At 39.5% G+C, this 26,530-nt stretch overlaps 1 protein-coding gene across 2 annotated transcripts in view; it reads left to right on the top strand.

The window, feature by feature from the left end:
* CDH8 (cadherin 8) overlaps positions 1-26,530 on the top strand; it is a 1,490,460-nt gene that overhangs the window by 1,019,613 nt on the left and 444,317 nt on the right. For both annotated transcript variants that reach the window (XM_044081816.1, XM_044081815.1), the window contains exon 4: positions 1,465-1,584. In XM_044081816.1, coding sequence (XP_043937751.1) covers positions 1,465-1,584 — 120 coding nt within the window. The remainder of the gene's footprint in view (positions 1-1,464; positions 1,585-26,530) is intronic.

Genomic DNA, 26,530 nt, shown 5'->3' with positions numbered 1-26,530 from the left:
CCAAATTTGTTTGTTAGTATGTTGGCAAAATCTGTTGGGCCAGAAAAAGTGATGCTATTTTGAAGGTACTCAGAGCAACTTTGTGGCTGCTTTCTTAACTTCCTAATGAAGGCATAGAAGGGTTTTTAATTATCTTTGGCTTCAGGTGCTAACTTAAATGATTGGCTGCTTTAGTGGACCTAATAGTATTTTTTCAAATGTTTAGTAATGTTTCTGATATTATGCTTGACATACTGAATACTTTTTAATGTTTTTCTTATATTGTAGAGTTTAATTATGTTTTGGGCAACCAAGGTGGTTTGCCTTTGAATTTCCTGTTATATTTTTATGTGGTCGGGATGGCCAGTTCTAAACATTTCTAAAGGTGAACATAGAGCTCCCTGGTGAAAGCACCTGATATGGCAACATTAGGGTTGATGCTGTCGTAACTGAATTTTTTAAGCTTGGCTATAAAATATAGAAATTGATGAAGTTAGTATGTTTTGGGTCTTGCATTGCAAGATATTGGATCTGGGTGCTTAAAAATTTTGATATGAAAGTCACTAGATGATAATCCAGTTTAGCTAGGGAAGGAGATATCAGGGGAATCTGCAAAAGTAGGTGTATTTATAAGGACTGTAGTCTATTTTACCCTTTACTGAGTTTGTTACCAATTTGTTCCAAGGAATTTTTGCTTACTAATTCAAAGAACTTTTGGACATATCCGAAACTCAATGTCTAGGTACACCTGTTTATCTTGGGTAGTTAACTATTTAAGCAGTTAATGATGTATAATACTTAACTAAATTTGTTAAACTAGATTCAGTGGCACACCTACTAATATCCACATTGATTTATGCATCCCACTTGATCGCATGTGAAATCGATGCTTCGAACATCATATCTTTTTCATGACTCACACGCAGATGACATTTATGAATAGAAAAACCTTTATGAAATGATATGTCATAGTATTTTTTTTATTAATTATAGTCATCTACAACATTTTTAGACCCTCACCAGTGGCACAGCGTTGAGTCCCTGGCTTTCTTCTTCATGCTTAAAAATCCATTTTATTTCATTTACATAACATTTTGTTTGGGATGAGAGAAACTCATCAAACAACATGTTCTATTTTAAATTTATGTTTGTTTGTGCAGCTGCATACACTTTTTTATCATTATAAGTTTGTTGCTATTCTCTAGTAATCCTGTCTACACAAAATGCCCCCTTTTTCTGTTCCTACTATGTGCTAAATATTTTCACTTCATCTGCAAAGAACACCTTGCTGTTTCATTAATAAGGAAATCTGACATATGCCAATAACATATGTAAATGTAAAATATCAATTTTCAGTAGAAATGTAAAGTGTAAATTTAAAAAATGTTAATTATAACTAAGCTAAATAATGCATGGACAAGTCATTAAAAGCTAATCAGAAACTGATATTCATAATGTTTTAAAAAGTACAATTTATTTTTTCAGGTACATCAGTAACTGTAATTACAGCTACTGATGCAGATGATCCTGTCTACGGAAACAGTGCAAAGTTGGTCTACAGCATTTTAGAAGGACAGCCTTATTTTTCCATAGAGCCGCACACTGGTGAGTAATGATCCTTATAACTATTGTATAATGTCTTTGTGTATCAATCCGCATTAAAAATGAATGTACTATGAAAACAATTAAGCTTGGAGGGAATTCTACTGCAGTTAAGTCTGAGTTTGCAATTCACTGACGGAGTTGGACATTTCTGCTAAGCAGAGTTCAGGGATTTGTTTCATGAATGTGAGCTCAAGCAAAAAGTGCATTTGTTAGTACAGTTACTTGTTTATGCCTATACCGCAAAAGTCAAATTGTTATTTTATACTAGATTCATTAACCTTGGAGATTGCTCTTTAACATTAAAAGCAAATGCTAAGGTTTGAGATCTGTACAAAACAACTATATATGTTAGTACTTTTTCTGTTGATTATATGTGTATTTGGCAGGTACCATTTTCAGAAAGAAGCACTGATGCACTTTGTTTTGTACAAGTGTTCTCCATCCTATTAAAACTTTTAGATTAATGTTAAAAATACCAGTAGAATTGCATTCAGGACTTTGTTGACTTGCTTTTACACTTAACTGATACAGGCAACATCATCTGTGAACATGGCATTAAAAATAAATATGATATATTTAGAAAGTGCTCTGCCTCCATGTACCTTGTTATTAATGGATGCTACCCTTAACTCTAACAATTCTGTGATTTATCTTCTGAATGCATATAGGTGATTACAGTCACAATTAGTCTGGCACAGAATTCACTGGAAATAGCCAGCAAGATATTTGCAGAGTGCATCATGTTACGTTATACCATCAATCATCATCAGCATGTGGGGCTCATAGCAATCATCATCAGTGGCAACAGATACAGGCAGTGCCTTCCTTTTCAGTGATAGGTGTAATACATGGCAACAGTGGCAAGGAGGAAAAGTCTGGATAACAATTCTGAATCACATAGTGCATGCAGTGTTGCAGGATTCATGCCCTGTATTCAGTATGCATCAGTCATTTGATCAACACATTTTTATAAATGGAGTTATAGATCACAGTCATCTTCATTTGATCAGTATACTAAGGAACACAGAAATACAAGACTATCAACACAAACTGGAAAGGAAAAAAGGTGGAAGGCTTTGGCCCAGTCTGCAGATAAGCATCAGCAGACACAGTATTGCAACACTGCATAAATGAGTGTGGCGCACAAGTCAGTCAGAATGCTTAGAGGATGGGGTCACAGGAAGATTAGATGGAGCCACCCATATCTTTCAGTGACATGAGTAGAGAGCCATTACATCTTAATCTTCTGGTTTTACTTTACTGCTGAGAGATGTCAGCCCTAAAGGACACTCCTGACATGAACTGTGTTATACAAGGCAACCTTAGCCTGCTGCATCCTTGCTGAATAATTTGTGTAGGGCTCATGACTTCCAGCAGAAAGTTGTTGTGCTACCATAAGACCATGAATTGAATGATGTTTGCTTGTGAAGAACACCCATCTTGGAAGCAGATGTGTATATCCATGTTTTGTTCTCCAAAAATGAGTGCTGCAAGGTCAGCTGAGAGCTCAAGAAATAGATGCAAAATGTACACCCTGCAATGTCCCTTGTACATGGCCATCCTGTATCCCTACACTATACCAGCCACAAATAACACTGCGATCTGAGCAGACATAATAGAACTGGTAATTCTAGACAGGCTAGTACTCAATGCAGCATTGTTTTCTATAATAGCCTTCACCAGGCTTACTTTATGATCATTGATTTCTGTGTCTTCAGGTATCTGTACAGAATCGGCATGAAATCCATGAAACAGACCAACCAGCTCCATTAAGGACATTGTGGCAGCAGACTCTCCCTGTGTCAAATTTCTGCACATCTGCAAATTATTTTCCAGTATTGTGTGTTCCTCAGGGAGTAACAGTGATATCTGATGGCATTGGGAATCCCAGTCTTGTAGATCTGCGGTGAGTGTGCCCACTTATGTGGCAGTTCTCACTACCAGTGCTTTAGTTTCAGACACGTCTGGAGCACTTCTGAGGCTCTCAGGTTCGGGGAATTCTTCATGCAAAGGTCAGATTGTGCTTTTAGCTGGTAGACTCACAGAGGGCCCACAGTCTTCAGTCACACATACACCACTTTAATGGGAGTTGGCTCTCTACCAGGAGTGGGGAGGCACTATTGTCACTGTGTCATCTGATTGTGACTGATCGCCTAGGTTTGTGAGCATCAGCACCAGATGCTGCAGAACTGTGCACATCAGAACCTGGTCTTGCCTTGGCCATTTCTGCATGTTGTCCATGACTAACTTGCACTTAAGAATACATAATATATAAAACACTAAACACTATATTTAACAACTTATAGTATGCTGCATGACTGTTCTTCTGACATGCAGGGCAGTTTTCTTTGTGCAGCCAATTCCTTCTTATGCAGCCTTAACTTCTGTGGTTCTGGCAAACTGTTGCACTCCTAATACATCTAAGAAAAAAAGTGTATGTCATGTCTAGTTTGTTAGGGTACACCCACTAGTGTAAAAACTGCATATACATACTATTGTTGTATACTGCTAAGTAGCTGTGCAACTCACTGTGACACAAGGGGAACGACTCAGATCAGAACCACCATCCACACCCCAGCAGAGATAAATCCTGCTTCAGTCCATTCTCCAAATGGTAAAAGGATCTTTCTGTGGTGGCCAAATACTATTGGCCCCGGTGACTCTTTGAAGGATCTATGCCTTGCAATCCTCCATGCCTTCTACCTGTTATGCTAGAGCATGTCAGTCAAGCAGTGGCAAACCTGGATTATTATATGTGGTTGTATTCACCGACTACATTTATGTCCCATGAAAGAGACTCCTGGTCATGTAATGGCCCATCTGCTCAACCTCTACCCATCATTCAAAGGCTATGTAGCCTGAGCCCATGTACCACAACAGTGTTTTCAGCATTGGTACAATTGTCCATTCTCTATCTGCCTCATCCTGTGAGCATGCCAAATCATTTTTGTAACATGTTGAAAATAAGAATATGTATTGCTAAGACTATATTTATGGATTTTACATTGCCCATCCTAAGCATACCTCTTAACTTCTTACAGCAAAAAATCTGGCCAAAGCCATAAATAAAAGTGGAACAAAGGCCCAAAAAGAGGGACAATTTGTAAATATTATTCTTACAAATTTAAAAAGTTGATAGAATAATAGGCTTTGCATTAGCATACATTTTCTGAAGGCTATGAAGTCTGAAACTCAAATGTCCGTCATTATTTTCTAACTTCAGTCTTAAACAATTTGCTGCTAACTTGCCAGAAAACCACAATTTTATGAAAAATGGACCAAAATATGAGGCAAAAAAACTGGTCATTCTGCATAAATCTGTACAGTTAAGAGGTATGATCCTAAGCACTATAATCTTAAAATGCAGTACTTCTACTTTGAGCTATGGTACCGTGTAATACTTCTTCCTTCGAGTAGTCTATAAACACATTGGCAGATATTGCTAGTGTGTCCCCTCACTAACCACCAAATAGCACGCTCCCCATGTACAGGACTTATAGATTGCGCCATGGTACCAGACAGGATGTTTTGACAGAGGATAGCCAATGTAATAGTCTGCTGATATTTCATATTACAGTTCTATTCACCAATCCCAGTAACACTTTTATTATTGTTGTTGCTACCATGGTCATAAAACATATAGGTAAACAAGTGAAGTATAGCAAACCATTATGTTGCATATACACATACCCTTAGGAAACGTCCACTAGTTTACCATGCTTCTGATATTTCAGTGTTTGTTTGAATGGAGAATATACACTTTACCAGGAAATACCTGTTTGTGTGCTGTAGTGCTGCTCTTGTGATCATGCAAAACAGAGATCTCTTTTCAGTTCCTTTTTATGCAACCTTACCTTCCCTGGTTTTGGACAACTGTTGCACTCCTGACATACCTATGAAGAGAAATGTGCATGAGTATCTGCAGCAGTCAGAAACCCACAATGGTAATCGCTCACAAAATACTGCAGATTAATTTGCCAAAACCAATCTCAACTTAACAAAATTCAGCCCATTTTGCGAACTGTGCAGGCAGATGAATATTTCTGCTTTTGTGTCCCAGTGGCTCAGTGAACAGCACATAGGTCCATTATAGCCATATCACATTCTCCAGTTGAGTAGACACATGCACTAATAATGCACATCTGAGCAGGAAATGGATGAGTGGAATGACATTCAAGGCCATGCCTATTTACATGAGTTGCTGCAGTTTTGGCATATTATTTGACATTTGGCTTCCTGTGAGGCAGAGATGCCTAACCACACAGTTAGAGGACTGCTGCTGCATGGTGCAGAATGTATATGGAGATACGTTCTTATCTTCACCTGAGGTGTAGCTAGCTAGTAATACACTCTGGCACCCTTCCAAAACAGAAACAAGTCTCTTCTCAAAAAAAAAAATAATTGTTTTTATGATCTGAAGATGCATCTCATTAGGATGGACTGTCACAGGTGGTGGTAATGGCTGACTGCATTGCAGGACATTTAGCATTACTATTGGCAGTCTGTTTCTGTAGATGTTATACCTATAGCTCTGTTCCTATTGTGTCTCTCTCAGCAGGGCTATCTAATGACAAAGAGGAGGACTGTCAAGCTCAGAATGTCACCTCTGTCACTCTCTAGTCAAACTTGCTGGAGGAAGATTCAATTGCTGGAGATGTGATTGATTGGAGAAGGAAAAAGACTGCTCTGAGATGAGCACAATTTTCCTTTTATGTGTTAACCAACCACAGCTGCAAGATATTGCCAGGTACCCAATAGAGGATACTCTTGTATGGCTGGCCAGTTTGGCTTGATAAAGATCCTCCTGCTGTGCACTGCAGATTAGCTGGAGTGACAGACCCCTAACATCTGGTCTACCGGGGGGCAGCCACTTGCTGATGGTGAACTCATGGAGTCATCAGCTGTCGATAGTATTGTGTGAGAGTCCAGTGAGCCACTCTGTGTGACCTCCCCCAGTTTATCTTGCTGTATACCTTTTCGTGTCATCCCCTCTCTGTATCGAACCATTGTCTCCTCATCTATGTATGCATACAACATATCCCTTTTTGACTGTGCAGTGATGTATTGCTCCTCCCTGTATGATCTCCCACTTTCCATATTCAATCTTCCCTTTCATGCCATACCTCTTACCCCAGTTTTATTCTTATAACTAAATAAGAGAGTCTGTATCCTCCTCACCAAAAAAGTACGCTGTCTTTCCTTAATCTTGCCTAACACTGTATAATCATTTCCCTTTTGTTTTCTCCTTTTTCTCTCTCCCCTGTCATACTGTTACATACACCCTTTTCCACTCCACTGTAATGATGATAAAAGGAGACTCATGATTTTGGACACCTCCTTTGCAATACTTATATACTGCTCTTCACCAGAACAGTATACACTTTGCAGGTCTTACTGGCACGAGTCACATATGGATACAGACAGCTGATTGGACTGTACATGACATAGCCTTGCATTATCATGCACTTTAGTTACCAAACACTCTACTGATGTCTCTGCTGTGTCTTCAGTTGGTATAACTGTTTTTTACAGCTTGTGTGTTACCTAACTCAAGGATCACTTGCATAAAATTAGACCTGTTAGTAACAGCCTGCATTTCATTGCTCGAACCTGAGTTCTGAGAGACTGCTTTTCAATCTATCTGGAAATTTACAGAGCTAAGTATATTTTTTGGTTTTAGAGTTTGTACTGTTAATTGCTGCTTATAGTTTTTCATATCTCTGCTGAAGGTGTTTCCCCACTTCCCCTATTTTCTGCTGTGTCTTCAGTTGGTATAACTGTTTTTTACAGCTTGTGTATTATCTAACTCAAGGATCACTTGCATAAAATTAGACCTATTAGACAGCCTGCATTTCATTGCTGGAACCTGTTTTCTGAGAGACTGTTTTTCAATCTATCTGGAAATATACAGAGCCAACTATATATTTTTTTGGTTTTAGAGTTTGTACTGTTAATTGTTGCTTACAGTTTTTCAGATCTCTGCTGAAAGTGTTTTCCCCACCTCCCCTTATTTTTTGCTGTGAGTTTGTACTGTTAATTGTTGCTTATAGTTTTTCATATCTCTGCTGAAAGTGTTTTGTCCTACCCACCCTCCCTATCTTTGGCTCGTAGTTTAAATTTGGTGGCTTTTGCAGTTGCTCGCCCCACTGTAGATTTGATCTGGGACACTCCCCCAGTTCCATCTCTTTACCACATTCTACCTAATAGACTCCTTCTGCACTTGCTTTAGTCCTTTTTAATTTAATTGCATTTTTTTAAACTGTGTTTGGTCTAATATTGCTACGTACTCAGGTGTGCTAGCTTGCACTGCATGTGAATTGTTTTTACTGCTGTTTTAGCTACTTTTCTGTAAAAAAAATACTGTAAGCCTGTTTTCTACCTTTCCCATAACTAGTGTAGTCCAGATACAGATTTGCTGTATCCAGGACTGTATGTAAGCTTCTGAGCCCCCCACGCCTTTCTATGTTAGAAGGAAGCCTTCTAGCTTATAAGTGGGAGTGGTAAGCACTAGGTAACCTGTCTACCACATAAGGAGTGGTTCTGGCCCAGAAATTGTAGTTACTGGCCGTTTGAGCAATCTTTTCCATCTCTCAACTTTCTGATTTGAAAGCCTGCATTTGCACTTGTTTCTGTCCTGTAACTCGTCTAGTGCAGATACAGAATCTTAGTTTTAGCACTTAACTTTGCATATTTGTGCTCAGCACTTGTTCAGAACTTGTAAGCACTAAATAAGCTACTAATTACTATAGCATTCAACCTTCCTCATTAGCTACAGGAAAACAGTTTTTGTACTTACTTTTCTCACTTGCTTAGAGAAAAACAGCTCTTGTACTCACTTTTCTCACTTACCTAGAGGAAAATAGTTTTTTTATTCAGGCAGGTACAAGGGTCAGCTCCCATTGTTCTCTCCTGTCTATCTGAGGAATCTGGGCATCTTGAGACAATGTAAAAATTGCCTCATGTACACAGACAACCCTCTCCTCCTACCACCCAACACTACAACCTGTGAGAGATGCACTTATCTAGCCAAACTGGAGGCAAAGCTCTCTCCAACCAAGACTGAACTTGACAGTCAAGAGCAGAAGCAAACATTTGCACCACACCACACTCATCGCATAGTCTCACTAAATCTACACCACCAAAATACACACATAGTAACACAAAAATATTTGCGGAGACTCTCAATAATAATCTGTCTAAGAAACAGAGACCGCCAAAGCAGAAACGCAAGCAACCTCCATCCCCCATCACAACTCAAATGACACATAGCCCACAGACTCAGTGTGCTACTCAACCATAGCCAATAAGGCAAAACAACATACCCAACACACTAGTCATTGGTGACTCTATAGTCAGACACACTGATGTCCCACTCAACAGGCTAAACAAGTAGAAGGTTACTGTCAGCTGCCTGTCAGGTGCCAGGATCCGCCACATAACCCACGCACTCAGGTCACTCCACAACAAGTACAAATATGATTCTGTCATTGTCCATGTTGATGTGAATGACCTGAGATGCACGTCCTTGGACTACATGAAAAGAGACATGGAAGAGCTCTCTGATCTTGTAGCCCAGGCTGGTATGACCCTAGCCCTGAGTAGCATTCTGTCATTGCCCAGAATGATACCACAGTACAAGGACAAAATGATTGACTTCAACAATTGGCTAAGCTTCTAGTGTCATTCTAAAGGGATCCAGTATCTGTCTGTTTGGGATGACATAGTCAACAGACCATGATGCTTTGCCAGAGATGGCCTGCACCGGTCGCCACTGGGATTCTGGATATTGGCTAAGGATCTTGCCGCCCCTATAGTGCCTTTTTTTGGCAAGGTTCAAATGAAAAATTCACCACCCTAACAGGAACAGGCAAGCAAAAACTGAGGGTAATGCTACTCAATGCTAGAAGTCTAAATCTGAAAATGCACTCACTCAAGGCACTCCTTAAAATGGAGAACATCGATATCTGTGCAGTGACTGAAACCTGGTTCAAGGCTCCAGAGAGCACCCCTGCACTACCAGGCTAGAACTCGTACCACACTTTTCGGCCATGTAACCTGGACCAAAACACCAAAGGCGGAGGAGTGTCCATATTCATTAAGGATATCCACACCTCCAGGCTAGTTGTTCAGCATAATGCTTCCAAGGTTATCCAAGTGCAACTAACTCTGGGCAAAACTGCAATCCAAATTGTAGCTTGCTACAGATCCTCCACCATGCCCTAGGATTCCCACTCCTCTTTTCTTAATGTACTGGAAAATATTAGGATTCAACCAAACACCCTAATAATGGGCGACTTCAACTACCCCACCATTAACTGAGAAAACTACTCATGTACTGACTCCTTAGCTCAACGCTTTCTGGAATTCATAAACTCCAATGCCCTGGATCAACTTATCCACAGCCCCACCAATATCCTAGACCTAGTCATTACCAAAATGAGTGACCGGTGTTCCACACCTGAAGTCAACTCCTCATTGGTCCGATCTGACCATAAGCTAATCATTCTTGATATCCACATCCTGCCCCCACCCCCCATTAAGGAAACCATGGTAAAAATATTCTCCAAAGCCAACTTCATGCTTCTTAACACAGAAGTGGAGAACTTCATGACACCCATGCAGATGGACAATACAGTTTCAACGGCTGAATCCTACACAGATGCACTCTATAAGCACTTACACGAGTGCATGGATCATGCTATCCCAAACTGAACCAAGATGCTATCCTCCAAAAAAAGGAAGCCAATCTGGTGGTCCCCTGCCATAAACAAACTGTACAACAGAAGGAAGAAAGTGTTGCAAAAGATAGTAAAATCCCATGAGTGGATGAGCTCCCTAGTCAGCCTCAGTAAGAAGCTGAGATCTCTTATAAGATCTTCCAAAGCTAGTTAAGAAAACAAAATCACCACTAATTCTAAGGACAACCACAAAGCATTCTATAACTATGTCAAGAATCTCGATGGCAACACCCAGATCTGCTCTGAGTTACAGCACAATGGCACGAAAATTACAGAACCAACTGATATTGCCAACATCCTGGCAGATAGGTTCAGTGCTAACTTTACCCCCCCTTCACCCCCTAAAGGCCCCATATCTTTACAGGAAGAATGCAAAGTCCTTGTAATCACAACTACACAGGTAAAAGCTGCACTCTCTAAAGCCAAAAACACAGCATCCATGGGACTGGACAACATCCTAGGCTGCGTTTTACATGAACTTCAGAATGAACTGGCTCCCTATCTAAGCACCATGTTCAATAATAGCCTCGTGTCAGGCTTTGTGCCCACTGAATGGTGTACAGCAACAGTTATCCCACTCCACAAAGGGGGAGCCACCACTGATCCCAGGAACTATCGCCCTATTAGCCTGAAGAGCCTGGTCTGCAAGGCCATGGAACATATCATCATGGAACTCATAAACAAAGACATTGGAAACCTACAAACTCTGGAGCCCACCCAGTTCGGGTTTGTAAAAGGCAGATCATGCCTCCTGAACCTGATTGACTTCTTTGAGGCAGTCACCAAAGCCGTAGACGAGGGTAAGGTGGTTCACACAGCCTATCTTGACCTCGCCAAGGCTTTCAACACCATCCCTCATTCTGGAATTATAGCTAAACACACTAAACTAGGTATAAATCCCTATGTCACAAGATGGGTTGCCAGCTGGCTCACTGACAGAACCCACACTGTAAAAGTTGCAGACTCCAAGTCTGACCTCAAACCAGTGACAAGTGAAGTACCACAGGGTTCAGTCCTGGGACCTCTCCTGTTTGGTATCTACTTCTCTGAAGTACAAGCTAACACAGAAGGCCTCTGGCTAATGAAGGTCACATATGACTGCATACTAGGAACCATAGTCAAGTCCCCAGATGATCTGGACATCCCTACAGAAGGGCCTCACTGAGACAGATGCCTGGTGTCAGAGCCATGATCTCAAGCTCAGTGCCAAAAAGTGCAGTGTCATCCCCTTTGGCAAAAACTCTGTATTCATGAACTACCACATAGGCTGCAATCTACTTAACACTGAATGTGTGATAAGAGACCTTGGGTCCCAGGTGGACAATACTCTCTCCTTTGATAGTCACATCACCACAGTAGTCAGGAAGTCGTTCTACGTGGCACACCTCATCATTAAAGGGTTCTCATCCAGGAAAAAAGAGGACATTGTTCCCCTCTACTTGACACTCATTAGACCCATTATAGAGTACAATGCCCCTTTTGGAATGTACCTCACAAGACATCTGCAGTAGCTGGAAAGGCCATAGAAGTACCTCACAAAGAGGATTACTAGCCTTAAACAAATGCCCTACACTGACCATCTCAAAAAACTCCAGCTTTACTCTGTAGCATATTGCCTACTCTGAGGTAATCTCTGCCTAACATATAAAGCTATGTCAAACCCAGAGCTGTTGGACATGCTACACCTAGAGAAATCCCAATCCCTCTGAGCTACACACTCTAGGGACCTAAACCTTGTCACCACAATAAACAGGACATGCTGGAGGGATAGATTCCTGTCCCAGAGACTTCCCATACTCTGGAACAGGCTACACATCTATGTCAAGCAAAGTTCTTTATTAGCACTCTTCAAGAAAAATCTTGATGAGTGGGTGGGAAATAGGAACTACACCCCGTGGATCACTTCTGTGTCTCTGCTCGACAGTGGCACAGGAAAATAACTTCCTTGAGTGGCGTAAGCCACGGAACCTTGTTGGCTAGGCTTACGTAGGCCCTTGGGCCAATAGCCTAGTACCTACCTATGAACCTATGAATTGGTACACTGTGCATGCACTTGTTATGGATACAGACAGCTGATTAGACTGTGCATGACCTAGCCTTGCATTATCAAACACTTTAGTTTGGAAACACTCTACTGATGATGAGGTACACTGTGCATGCACTCATTACTCTGCTCTGCTACATCCATTTAGACCTCTACAGTTGGCGGCAGTTTTTATGTTGTATCACTCAGGATTATCATCACAGTGCTGTATAGTGCTAACTACTCTGAAGCTCTTTCTACTAATATTCATGTGCAAGAGTATTTCTTTTTCTGAGCAGTGTTGCCCTCAATTACAAACATTGTGCTGTGCACCTATATGAATCCCAACAAGTTTGCTGTTTTGAAGTCCACACTGAACAACTGGAGAAACTGTCACCATCCACTTTTACTGTGTTCCTAGTACTTTGGCATCAAGCCTTCCAGGGAATAATTATTCACAAGAATGGTGTACTTTATATACATTTCATAACATTCATTATTCAATTCAATTATACAATAATTGATCGATTAATCAGTGAGTCAAGAAAATTAAAATCTAAAGTGCATCCTGAGCAGTAAAGTGTTTCGGAAACATTCAAAGTGCATCAAAACATATAAAGTGCACCCCTTACATTCCTATCGCATTTAACATTATAATTTAAGAAGTTAATACAAAAGCACTTATGCATCTCTAGATTAACACATACTAAAAATTTTGCCCTACAATGGTTGATCAATTAATCAATGAGTCAAGGAAATTTAAATCTAAAGTGCATCCTGAGCAATTAAAGTGCTTCAGAAACATTCAAATTGCATCAAAAAAATGTTAAAATGTAAGTTCATACAAAAGCACTTATACATCTCTAGATTAACAAATACTAAAACGTTTTGCCCTACAATACTTGATCAATTAGTTAGTGAGTCATGAAAATTAAAATCTAATGTGCATCCTGAGCAATTAAAGTGCTTCATAAATATTTAGTGATTCAAAAACTTTTAAAATGCAACCACTTACATACCTATTGCATTTAACTTAATAGTTTAAGAAGTTCATGCCAATGCACCTATACATCTTTAGATTAACAAATGCTTAAATATTTAAATATTTTACCCTATACATATAAATCATTCATCCTATATGTCTGCATTTTTAAAATAATGCATACTGAAGCATTTCATCCTACACATGTAAATCTAACTCCATGGGGCCACAACGTTCCAAAATTAATATTATATCTACTTTCCATCCTTAACAAACTGCACCCATACTCCATACCTTGTACTGCATAAGGTTTGTTTAAAACAGAAAAAAAATAAACTGCTAGTGTTACCATTGTGAACAGAGTGGAAATGCTGGGCTCCAGGATTATTAAGCCTAACACGCCTCACATCCCCCAAATGCCCCATAATTCTTCTTTCCACCATTCTTCTGGTTTGGCCTGTATACCACTTTACTGTAAACAATCACATCCAATGGCATAAACAACCCCACTGGCACTGCAATTGTAAGATCCCAGGGTGATGAACTTCTTTCCATTAATCAAAGTACCTGAAATGTCCTTGACTTTGTCACACACTTTCACCTTCCACATCTAAAGGTGCCTACTGTGTTAGAACCAGTTTCCATCCTACCTACCCTGCTGTTTAATAATTCTTTCAGGTTGTGAAATCTACTATGAGAAAAAAACAACCCTGCCCCTGAAAATGTTGCCCACTTCCTCATCCTGCTATATAATAGGCCAAAACCTATGCACTAATGCCTTCAATGAAGCTGAAAAAGGGGAACATTTGTTAACAAAAAATATATCATCCTTGCCCACTTTATGATAATCTCCACGCCCATGATATATTGCAGGACTCCATACTCTCCGACCAGCAATTTGCTTTCTCACTTTTTCCTCAGCCTTTTTTAACACCTGGCTAGAATACCATCTCTTAGCCAACTTGTATCTAACAATGTTAAATTCCCCACCCAATGTGGTTCTGTCATGAACATTGTCACTAATGCGCTTGAATTCTCCATACGGCAGAGAATCAAGTAAATGTTCGGGATGCAGGCTGTCTGCACTCAAACAATTATTAGCCACTGTTTCCTTATAACATGGTTTAAAAGACATGTCTATGAGTTTGATAGAATACTGTGATGCCATACTGATTCTGATGTGGTTCCAACATGTACTGCTCAAAAAGACTAATCAACAGGTATCTCAAGAAGAGGTTAAGATAGCATATCATAGAATCAATTTAATTCTAGAGGATAACTTATTACAGGGTAGAATTAATGAACAATTGTACAATTTTCTTAAAGTAGACAAACCCTATATTGCTGGGATGTTTGGGATACCTAAAATTCATAAATATGTGGATAATCCCACTTTAAGACCAGTGGTCAGTTCAGCTGGTTCCAAGACTCAGCCCTTTGGTATATTTGTGGATAGAAAATTAAAATCCTTTTTTGGGAAATATTCACATATTTTGATAGATTCTTGGGATTTTTTGACTAAAATGAGTAAGTTGGATTTTAATCCTGAGTATAAATTTGTCACTATAGATGTTAAGGATCTGTTTTCCATCATCCCACACACACTGGGATTATCCTGGTTTGAAGAAATGATGATGAAATTCAGTATGCTGGATGCAAATGATTTCCATATAGTTTTGGAAAATATGGAATTGGTACTCAGTAACAATTATATATACCATCAGGGTGAATATTATCACCAGGTTGACAGCATGGCAAAGGGGGCAGCTTGTGCCCCCATTTTTGTCAACATCGTGATGTTGTATTGAGAAAGACATTATGTCTTTAACAGTAATTTTATGACATATATTAAAGAATATTATAGATACCTGGATGATATTTTTGTTGTATGGCAAGGCCCCTTAGAAGTTTTTATGGACTTTATGATTTATCTCAACTCCTCCACTGAATTTTTTATAAATTAATTTACCTATGACATTTGGGATCAAGAAGTACATTGTTTAGATGATAGTATTAAAAAGTATTTGGTAAATAAGAGATATACATCATGTATGTATAGGAAAAACTGTTTTTCAAATGGATACCTGCATCAGAATCAATCTCAATCTCAATCAGAAGAAAAATATATTGAAAGGGCAGATGGGTAGGGCAGCCCGTATGACATCGGATAGGGAAGAGTTAGAGACTGAACTTGAATATATTGATGGGGTGTTTCTTGATAGAGGCTACCCAACAGACATGATTATTAATACAAAAGAAGAAATTTTATTAGGATGGGGGACTAAATTCAAACCCCTATTCTATAGTGGTGAAGATAGTATAAATAATACCACCTTGGTGAAAAAGGAAGATAATATAACTTATATGGTTGTAATATTCAATGAAGATACAAAAAACATATGGTATATAATGAGAAAATACTGGGAATTTTTAGGACGATGCCCAATAGAGTAGAAGTTTTTAATCAGCCCTTGAAATTTAGTTCCAAGAAAAATGACAATTTAAAGGAATTATTTGAGAAAAATACACAGGTTAGGAATATAGGTAAGACAAGTACCTTTAGGTGTGGTCAATGAAATCAATGTATTTTTCTAGCAGATAGGGAAGAGCTTATATTACCTGCCCCCCAATATAGATGTCGAGTGAATGAATATTTTAACTGTCAGACCAAAGGGGTTGTCTATATTGCCTATTGTAAAGTGTATTGGGCATTTTAGATAGGCAAAACGGAACGCAGTTTAAAACAATGTATATACGTACAAGTATATGAAATAAGTAGGAAGAAAGAATGTAATGCATTGTATAGACATGCTTTGATATGTGAAAACGCTGATTTTAAAGTTTGGGTATTGGAAAAGGTATACATTTCAGATAGAGGAGGTGATTGGCAGAACAGGCTAGAGTTTAGGGAACTAATATGGCAGTTGAGGCTTGTATATTCCCCAGTCTGAATGATCATGTTTCATTTACACCTGCATTAAAATTGAAAGACAACTGCTATTAAAACTAGTAGATTTTAAAGTAAAAAAGATTTTTAAAGTAATAAAGATATTAATACACACACACATGTATATATATATATATATATATATATATATATATATATATATATATATTATTACTATCTTCATATTCAAACTTGTATGTTATTAAAATTGATATATATTTTTATGTAATCAAATTCATACTGTTTTTTGTTTTTAACCAATCAAATAATGAGTGCACTTATTCAAACAAAGAGGGATGTGATGTCAATAGATTCTGATGAAGTTTCCTGTTTTGGAAAAGAACGTGCTTAATGTGACTATTGGAATAAACCCCTGTTTTATTTATTGGACTATTTTTGTGTAATATTGTCATTTCTGAACAACTTTATGGTGTGGCTGTTTTTATTGGGTGCTGTGTGTTGACCAGACCTTGTATGTTATTACTGGTGCTTTTGGTTCATTTTTTCATCCTTTTTTACAAGTTTTAGAAAAAAATGCCTTTAAATGTAGTTTGTGACAAAAAACACATATTTCTAACATTATGTCTGCCAAGGCTGGAAAATATGATGGCACAAATTTCATTCCTTTCAAAAGTAAACTATGCACGTTATCATCTAACTGCAAATCTGATAGATTAATAATATTTAATATTTCAAATTGACTTACTGAATGTGAACTATTTACATTATTCAAGACATGCCTGTTATTATGTTCCTCATTACACGTGACAACAACATCATTAGTAATGTTAAGTCCAAAATGTCCAATTCTCTGATTTTCTTCATTTCTTCCTGTTCTGCCACCTTCGGTTGGGCTTGCTTTTCAATTGCTGTGGGCTCACTCTCTGACCACTGCTCTGCTTGCCCTGCTGGACACCTGCTTCACTCAATTCCTCAAACAAAACACTTTTCCTGCTGTTGATGCTGCTGCTTGTTTCTGTGGATGAAAAGGATGACTCTTGCAAACTCAGAGACCTCATAGCCATATTTTTGCTCTGCCTAGGTTTTCTCTGCCACTGAAAGATGAGGTTGTTCCTATAATCATGATCATCTCTGTCCTATTTACTGCATTTCCTTTCAAGTATTTCAGCCTCAGCTTTGCTCACTCTCACATGAATGTCCTTCCTTTTATTATTAAATACTGCAGTTGTAGTTTCCCCTTTAAGCTCGTCTTGCAGTTCCAAAACTGAATTTCTTACTTGTTCATGCAGTCTATTATTACATTTGACAAGTACTTTAAGCCACCCTAAAGTATACTGAAAAGAGATATTTTTCCACTCCTCAAATAAATCAGCTTCAGCTTCAGAAAATTCAAAAGCTGGAAGTTTTCCACACTTAAACCCTGAGGGGTTAAATTCAGGCTGATATAGTTCTCCATCAACCGAGTATCATAATATAAAGACACCTCCTTTACAAGCAAATGTTTTAGTCTCTCATACCTGGTTATCTGCTGGTCTCCCAGTCATTTACAAGACCACAAATTGGAGCAAACACCTTCTCATCCATTTCTCTCCACATTTAAGTACAGGAAAGAAAGGAAGTTACTGAATTGGACATGGAATTGGATATGTCTCCGCCAACCGAAGCTCCTGTAACTGACATACTGTCAGAAAACTGACTAACTGATCAACTATTGTAGGGCAAAATGTTTTAGTATTTGTTAATCTAGAGATGTATAAGTGCTTTTGTATGAACTTGCATTTTAGAAGTTTTTTTGATGCACTTTAAATGTTTCTGAAGCATTTTAATTGCTCAGGATGCACTTTAGATTTAAATTTTCTTGACTCATTGATTAATTGATCAGCCATTTTAGGGCAAAATGTTTTAGTATTTGTTAATCTAGAGATGCACAAGTGCTTTTGTATTAACTTCTTAAATTATAATGTTACATGCAATAGGAATGTAACGGGTTGCACTTTATATATTTTATGCACTTTGAATGTTTCTGAAACACTTTACTGCTCAGGATGCACTTTAGATTTTAATTTTCTTGACTCACTGATTAATTGATCAATTATTATATAATCTAATTGAATAATGAATGTAGTGAAATGTATGTAAAGTACGCCATACTTGTGGATGATTATTTCCTGGAAGGCTTGATGCCGAAGTACTAGGAACACAGTAAACCAAAAACAAAATAAAAAAACATCTTTAAAGGAATCAATAACACAGTAAAAGTGGATGGTGACCATTTCTCCAGTTGCTCAGTGTGTTTTTTTTTCTTTTCTTGGTGAGTTGGTTCATGGAGTGGTGTTTTTGGTGTTTTGAAGTCCACTCATCTAATTCTAGATACACGTTTCACACAAAATAAACGGCTATTACATAACAATTTAAAATACTTGTTAAGCAAACAGCCACTGTGCCACCACAAAATATAGTAGTGGATAAAAAAAAATGTATCTACAAAATGACAGAAATGAACAAAGTATATACAATCTCAGGATTCAGAAGGAACAGAAAATAGTTTAATGAATGAATTACAGATAAAAAAATAGCAAAAATGGTGCAATATATGAAGGTTAAATATAATGCTTAAATGTATCTGAAAATTGAGGATGCAAGCAGGCAAAATATTAATGGTAAACCGTTAGGTATTAATGGTACATTAACAATCAGTGATTTTAAATTGCATCAGCCTTTTTAGGTTTCCTGTGAAAAGTTCAAAATTAATAATGTAATGCTTTTAGTTGATTGACCCACACAAGCGATGTCCTGCATATTAATTAGCCTATCATGTCAAATGTCATACCAGTGAATGTGAAGTTGGTATTATTCGACATCTTTCTTCACCTGCCTGCTTTTCAGCAGTACAAACCTGCACAGTTCAGGACTGCAAAAACCTGCAACTCACGTATTTGCAGGTGGCAAGCCCCCCTGTACACCCCTGTGGGTGGGTTGCACCTCCCACACCACCTGCAAACGCCAAGATCACACTACAGTGAGGAAAAGGATTCATTTCCCAATCTGCACTGTACCATGATCTCTATTTGTCACAATCACCACGTATTTGAGAATGCACAGTGGCATTTGCTGTACAGGACATTCGGAGATTTGGAGGTTGACAATACGGGAATCAGCCAACTGACACTCAATATTCCTGTTTTTGCCCAACCTTCATTCTCCATTTTAAAGGTAAACTGTCTTTTTAGATTAGTACAGCTGCTTACACTTGATAATATGTGAAATGCCACTACAAATTAACAACATTGCAGGTGCAACGTCCTGAAAAGTTTGCTACTTGTTAAGAAAACATTAAAAAAATTCATTAAATAAGCTGGGAGTCATTTGGTGTCAGAATGAAAATGGAAGATATTATTTCAACTAAAATAACATACACATTCTTAAAAATATGTAATTCTTTGAAATTGGAAGTAATGCTAATCCTCTCTGTCATTTCATCAATTAGTATATAGATTACATAAATCCAAGGCGGATGATTAATCATCTTTTTCATAAATTCTTTATCACAGGAAGCAATCTGCTGTAATCATTTCTGGAAGGTACTTTAACTCTGGCCTGTTTGCTCTTGTACAAACACATTATTTTTAGTAGGTCATGTTGATAATCTATCATACCTCTGCCTGGCAAGGTTATCAATTATGTCTTTTAAATCAAGTAACAATGCAAATATTTCTTGCTTTTAAGCACTGTATAGTTCTCAGTTGAATGTTGTAGGGTAAAGCAGGCTGTGTGATATGGTAAAGCATTAATATGACCACACTGTTTTAATTTCTCGAGTCTTTTGGGTTTCTAATGACATGATGGGACTGGACCCCATTCCTAAGTTAAAGTATGATTACATTTCATGAAATTACTGTTGTTGCAATCTTTGATGTTAGCCAGAAGTGCTCTTTGCAGCACCCACATCGTGCCCAGTACTGACTCTTCTTGCAATTCGTATGGAGTTACATGTATCGGTAATAAATCCAAGTACGATGGTAAAGTCTTTTTTTTATAAACAAACCAAGAAGAAGCTTTGCAGTGTGGATGGTGTGAAGTTCACACCTTAAAATATGCTATGCACCTAGTTCACTAATAAAAATCGAACTGTGAAATAAGTACTACAAAATAATAAAACATAAAATAGGTAGTCCACAGTGGAGTTAAAAATGTAATATCCTTTATTGAAACACACATACAAGCGATCCTAGTTGAGTATAATGAAAAGCAGTAAAGACATTCATTATTTATATATAATCAGTTTTTTGGAACAAGGTAGTAGTTACAGGGGGTGGTTCTGTTAAGAGCAATAAAAGAAATAAACTCATTCTTTTAACCATGTGCCACTTCCCCCTTAATAGTGTAAACTGAGACTGTGCTGCCTTAGAACTGAAACTAAAAAGCTAGCGACAAATTAAAATATATAATATAAGAACAGCTTATTAAGGCTAACTTACTAATCCAAACTTTATTAATTAAGAAAGCAACTCACTAACAAAATGAGAAATTAACTGACAAAAAGATCTACCATTAGGCATCTGTCAGAATAAACATTAATGGGCGTGGCCAAGGATGAACACAGGATAGCAGCAGATTTCTTCAGCTCCACCAATTTCATTACACTGACAGGAATTAATTACTTAAAAAATTAATTTTTGAAGTAATTTTCTTTCTAAATATGTTTGTTTTATATAGTTCTTGAACTATATCTAAAAAAGAAAGGAAATCTTAACAATATTCCTGTCAGAAATCACTTTGGAAATTTTCCTGTCAGTTTATCAGTCTGAAATGAGTTCCAGTAAGACAAATTCTCAAGACTCCAGCATCAAGAAAGAACTTCAGTCTCTGATAATTATAATCCAGCAACTTACTGCTAAGATGGATAAAATGGATACTAAAATAGACACCTTCATAGAAAAAACTACAAAACAAATAGACTTGTTACATATAGACCTGCAACAACAGAAGATCCAGATGACAGGCATAGAAAAAGCTGTGAATGACATGGAAAATAGAATACAAGATGAGGAAATCAACATTGAGTTTCTGCTGAAACAAAATACACATTTACAAACAAAGCTGGATGACCTGGAAAATAGATCTAGGTGCAATAACATTAGGATTTTTGGACTGCCAGAAAATATTGAAGATAACAATATTACTTCTTTTTTAACAACGTGGCTCCCTAAAACTTTAGACTTACCAGAAGCATTCTCTTTTGGTATTGAAAGAGCACATAGATCTATAGCTAATACTAACTCTAACAAAAACTATCCTAGATCAGTTATAGTTAGATTTCTATCATCTTTTGATAAAGAGATGGTTCTTAAATCTGCTTGGGCTAAAGCTCCTGTTAAGATTAATGAGACAACTGTGCATTTTGACAATGACTATTCTTCCATGGTAATAGCTAAAAGAAAAGTTTTTCTGCCACTAATAAGTGAGCTTAAAAAAGCACAGTTTAAAACATACCTTCTGTTTCCTGCCAAGCTTAAAATCTTCCTTCCTGATGGTCCTAAAATTTTCGATGACTTAGACTCTGCTTTACTGTTTATCAAAAAAAATAAGATTTTGGATAAAATAGAAGAAATGGAATGGGCTAGTCCTTCATTAAAGAGACTGGCAACTGAAACTTCGTGGAAGACTTCAGAGAAGAAGAAGAGACTAAAAAACAAATGATTTGTTCTATGTTTTTTTTTCTCTCATCATTTTATTTCATTATTAATCTTTTTAAATATAGTTCCTGCATTTCCAAGAAGCAACAAATATTTTGAAAAAGATTTAATCAAAGTTATTCTCTGTGTGCAAAGAAATGTTTTGTTTCATAACTAGTCAAAATACCTGGAGATTTAATGGCAAGTTGTGATTCAACTTGTTTCTCTTTCTGAAAAGGAGAAGTAAGGTCAGTAATTTGATACATTTTTTTCTTTATCTTTTTTTTTCTTCTCCTTTTCTTCTTTTCTTTGTTTAAACAATGACATTCTATTTAGATTATGTAGTGGGTAAAGGGTGGGGGAGGGCAGGGAGAGAAGAGTAATGAAAATATGATTAATAGAATAATAACATATTTATTCCTTGTAAAAAGTTTATATGTTCTTCAAATGCTATTCCTAATTATACTTTCTTGATTACACTGCTTTTGCTTGTTTGTAAATAATCTGTCATGCTTTAACTAATAATAATTAGAACTAAATAATAGTAAATAATATGTTTTATTTTTAACTCTAATATAAACAGTAAGTGATATTCCATTGTATATACTTCTTATAGCTTTCTCTTACATTTTTTTTATTTCTGCCTTACACCCTTTTACTTTCTACTCTCTTTTTCTTTTCTTTATTAATATATAGAAATGCTTTTGATCATATAGACACAGTAAATAATAAGATTTGCATAAAAATTGAGTTGGGACAAAAATATTGAGTTTTATTACTTATTAATAATTTTGGGCTTAATTTCACTTACATAGAGGCTGTAATAACCTGTAAAATACATTGTGAAGGTTTTGTCATGTTTAGATGCATTTACACTGCTAAATGAATGATGTTAAGTTCTCAATCTCGCCTTCATTCTTGCTGGATGGGTTCGGAGCTGATCCTCGGCTCCGACTCGGCACTTGCTTTAGCTTCAGAACTCCTTTTACCAGCTCGAGGCAACCCTATATCCCATGATGCAAGGCGGAACTACCTCAGATCTCATTTGCCGCTTAGCGAAAGAGGTCTCCTTTGCCAGCTGAGGTAAGTAATTTTTTGTCAAAAGAGAAAAAAGCTTAGTTAGGGATTTATTTCCCCCTTGTGTCCACTTTCATAGTGTGTAGTGTATTTACAGCCCACCCTATTCCCTTATAGTTCAAAACTTTTAAATTTCTTTGGTAATTGTATAAAAGTTTAGTTAGGCCTAGACCCCATTGGTCAATCCCTACCTGTGTGTCTGTGTGTTAGAGGATTAATTGTGTGTGTTTGTTGGGGTTTGTGTGTGACTTCTTCCTTAGAAATATGTCAAAGGAAGGCAAGGTCTCAGGCTTCAAGAAGTGTGACTCGTGCTGTCAGAAAATGTCTCTGACAGACGGTCACACTTCTTGTGTTTACTGCCTGGGGCCTTTGCACCTGCAGGACTCCTGTGCTTTGTGTCACTCTTTTAGCCAGAGAGTCCTGCAGGAACGGAGGAATAAGCTGATCCTCCGTGGCTTACTTAAGCCAGAAGGTTCTCCCTCTAAAACAGGGTCTGGTAAACCTTCTAAGCCACCGAAGGTTCAGGCTACAGTATCCAAGCCTCCTCCAGTGGCTCCGGCTCCGTCGGAGCCGAGTTCGGCTCCGGCTGGAACCGATCTATCTGCTTCCAAAGTAGTGGGTTCGGCACCGATTGGTTCCGACACCCGGTCTACTGTGGCCTTGTCGGCTCCGGCTGGAGCCGACACCTTATCCAGCATCGGAGCCGAGAAACCTTCGGCTCCATCTGGAATTCAGGGGACTTCGGCTCTGATGACTTCGTCCTGAAAGAGATCTCGGTCCCCTTCGTTGCAGAGTATCCACTCGGCTCCGGGGTCTCCTCTTTTGTCGGAGCGGAGCCATCGGAGCCGATCTTCGAGATCTTCCAGGCTGTCTGACCACGACTTAGAGAGGGTGGTAAGCAGGCTGTTGAAGTCGCAGGCACTGGCCCAAATGCTCCATAGCCCGTCTCAGCAGACTTCAGCTATTGTTTCACCCCTTGAACTTCCTCCTCCGACTCCACACCAGAGTTCGGAGCCGGAGCTTCTCGGGACAGCGACTGTTTCGGCGCCGGAGCCGATACATCCTTCGGCTCCATCGTCCTCGGCTCTGATCTCCTCCTTGAGGCCTTCCTTGGAGGGATCCGGTCGTCGGGTTTCCCTTGTTGGCTCCGAGGGGGCTAGTGGCATCGGACCCTTGTCCGACCCCGCTCTCCCTCTCGGGGCTTCGGCTTTGGTAAGCTCGGCACCGACATCGGCCTCGGAGCCTTCCCTCTCAGTGGAGCCGGGAATTCCTGTATCCTCGGATCGGGGATATTCTGGCCTCCCGGGGAGGGGAGCCTTTGAGGTGATGAGGAGTGTCCTGGCTACTGAGCCAGGTCAATGGTCCATCCCTCTAGCTCCTCCCTCTTCGGTGCCTGTAGACACCTCTTGCCAGCCTCTTGCTCTCAGGCCCAGGGATCCATCGCCCCAGGTTTCCCCATTGGGAATTTCCTCCTCTTCCGAAGTTTCTCCTGATCCGGCAGGTGAACCCCTCGGAAGAGGACGTGTAAGAGGAAACACACAGACTCCCCCGAGTCTACTACATCTGATACCGACTTAGATGAGTCGGAGGGTTCCCCACGATCCCCCTCTGAGGATGTCTCCTTTTCAGACATCCTTGAGCTCCTCAAACAGAGGGGGAATTGGCCATCCATTGATCCCTCCGAGGATGAGTCGGTATACCTGGAGGCTTTTGGATCCCGACCCTCCACCTCCTGGGTGTCTCCGCCTTTTGACCCACTTATGCAGGTAGTGGCTTGGAAGGCGTAGGCGGCTCCAGATTCTGTTGAACCTGTCCCCAGGAGACCATCCAAGTTTATCACGGCCCCTACAGACAAACAGTTTCTTTCCAAGGGCGTCTCTGTGGATGCTATGGTGGTGGCGGCAGCCACTAAGAAGGAACTGGCGGATCCTTCAGTACCTGTCCATCCTCCTAACAAGGATTCTAGGACCATGGACAGGTATGGAAAGCGGATGTTTTCTTCAGCGACCTTTGCTATGCGTTCGCTGAACTACCTTTGTCACTTCACCAGGCTTCAAAGAGATATTCTCAAGGAACTGGGTGAAGTGGTCCAGGATCCTTCTGCTGCTGGGGCTCAAGAAAAGATTGCCTCACAGCTAGCAATCCTGAATTCCCTATCCAACTCCTCCATGCGGCTCATATCCTATGCAGCCGATGGAGCGAGCAGGGCCGCAGGCACAGGAGTTGCTCTTAGACGCCAAGCCTGGATGCGGCTTTGTAATTTTGCGGACCCCTTTAAGGCGTCCTTCACTAATACCCCCTTTGATGGTTCGGCTTTGTTCGGACCTCAGGTGAAAGATACCTTGACCAGGTGTGAGCAGGACGGTAAAACTCTTTCTGCCGTTGGAGTCCATTTTTCCACCCCTTCTAGACCATATCCCAAGGGTCAGAAGGGAGGGAAGATGTGGTTCCGCAAAGCCCAAGGAGCTACACCGGACACACGTGGTCAGTTTACCCCCAGAGGCAGAGGGGGTAACAATAATAGACGCCGCCCTAGAGGCAGGGGGGGTCCTCAGAACCAGGGCAACAGGGAGTCTCTTCCTGAGAAGCCCTTTCAGCATCCCTGAGGTGTTGCCCGACTGTCCACCCTTGGAGGCAGTCGGGGGAAGGATTTTGTTGTACCCAGTAGCCTGGCATTCCCTCACACAAGATATGTGGGTACAGTCGATCATATCCGAGGGTTACAAAATCCTCTTCAAAAGGTATCCCGTACCTCAACAATCCCTTCCAGACATCTCACCCGGTCAAAGGGATTTGGCAGAACAGGAGGTTTCAAAGCTCCTAGGAAAAAGAGCCGCCCAGACTGTGCCGGCAGACCAGGTAGGATCCGGCGTCTACTCGAGATTCTTTTTGGTCCCCAAAAGGACGGGAGATTGGAGACCAATATTAGACCTGAGCAGTCTAAACAGATTTGTCAAGAAGGCAAGATTCCGGATGGTCACGCTTCAGTCCATTCTGCCCTTTCTGGGCAAGGACAACTGGATGTGCTCTATAGACCTTCAGGACGTACTATCACATAAAGATTCACAGGCGCTCCAGAAGGTTTCTCCGCTTCGGCTAGGGACCGGTCATTACCAATTCAGAGCCCTGCCCTTTGGCCTCACTTCAGCCCCAGAGTGTTTACCAAATGCATGGCAGTGGTCACAGCTCATCTGAGACGTCAAGGATTCCAGGTGTTTCCTTATTTGGACGACTGGCTCCTCTCCGCCACCACCAGGTGTCAGCTTCTTCAGACCAGAGACTACACTCTGCAGCTTTGCAGGAGTTTGGGAATTTCAGTAAATTTCGAAAAATCTTCTCTGCTGCCTTGCCAATCTATCACCTTTATAGGCGCAGAATTAAACACCGTCAAAATGTTAGCCAGACTAACAGATCAAAGAATTCTGGACATCCAAAAATTCGTTCGGATTCTATTGCAGAGCAGCAAGGTCAAAGCCAGATTTATACTGAAGGTTCTAGGTCTTATGGCTGCGGCCATTGTTCTTCTACCACTGGCTCGCTTCC

This window comes from Protopterus annectens, chromosome 8.part1, assembly GCF_019279795.1.
Source record: "Protopterus annectens isolate FY-2018-M chromosome 8.part1, PAN1.0, whole genome shotgun sequence".
Lineage (NCBI taxonomy): Eukaryota > Metazoa > Chordata > Ceratodontiformes > Protopteridae > Protopterus > Protopterus annectens.
The sequence above is the reverse complement of the archived record's forward strand: the minus strand, read 5'-3'. Positions and strand labels throughout refer to the sequence as shown.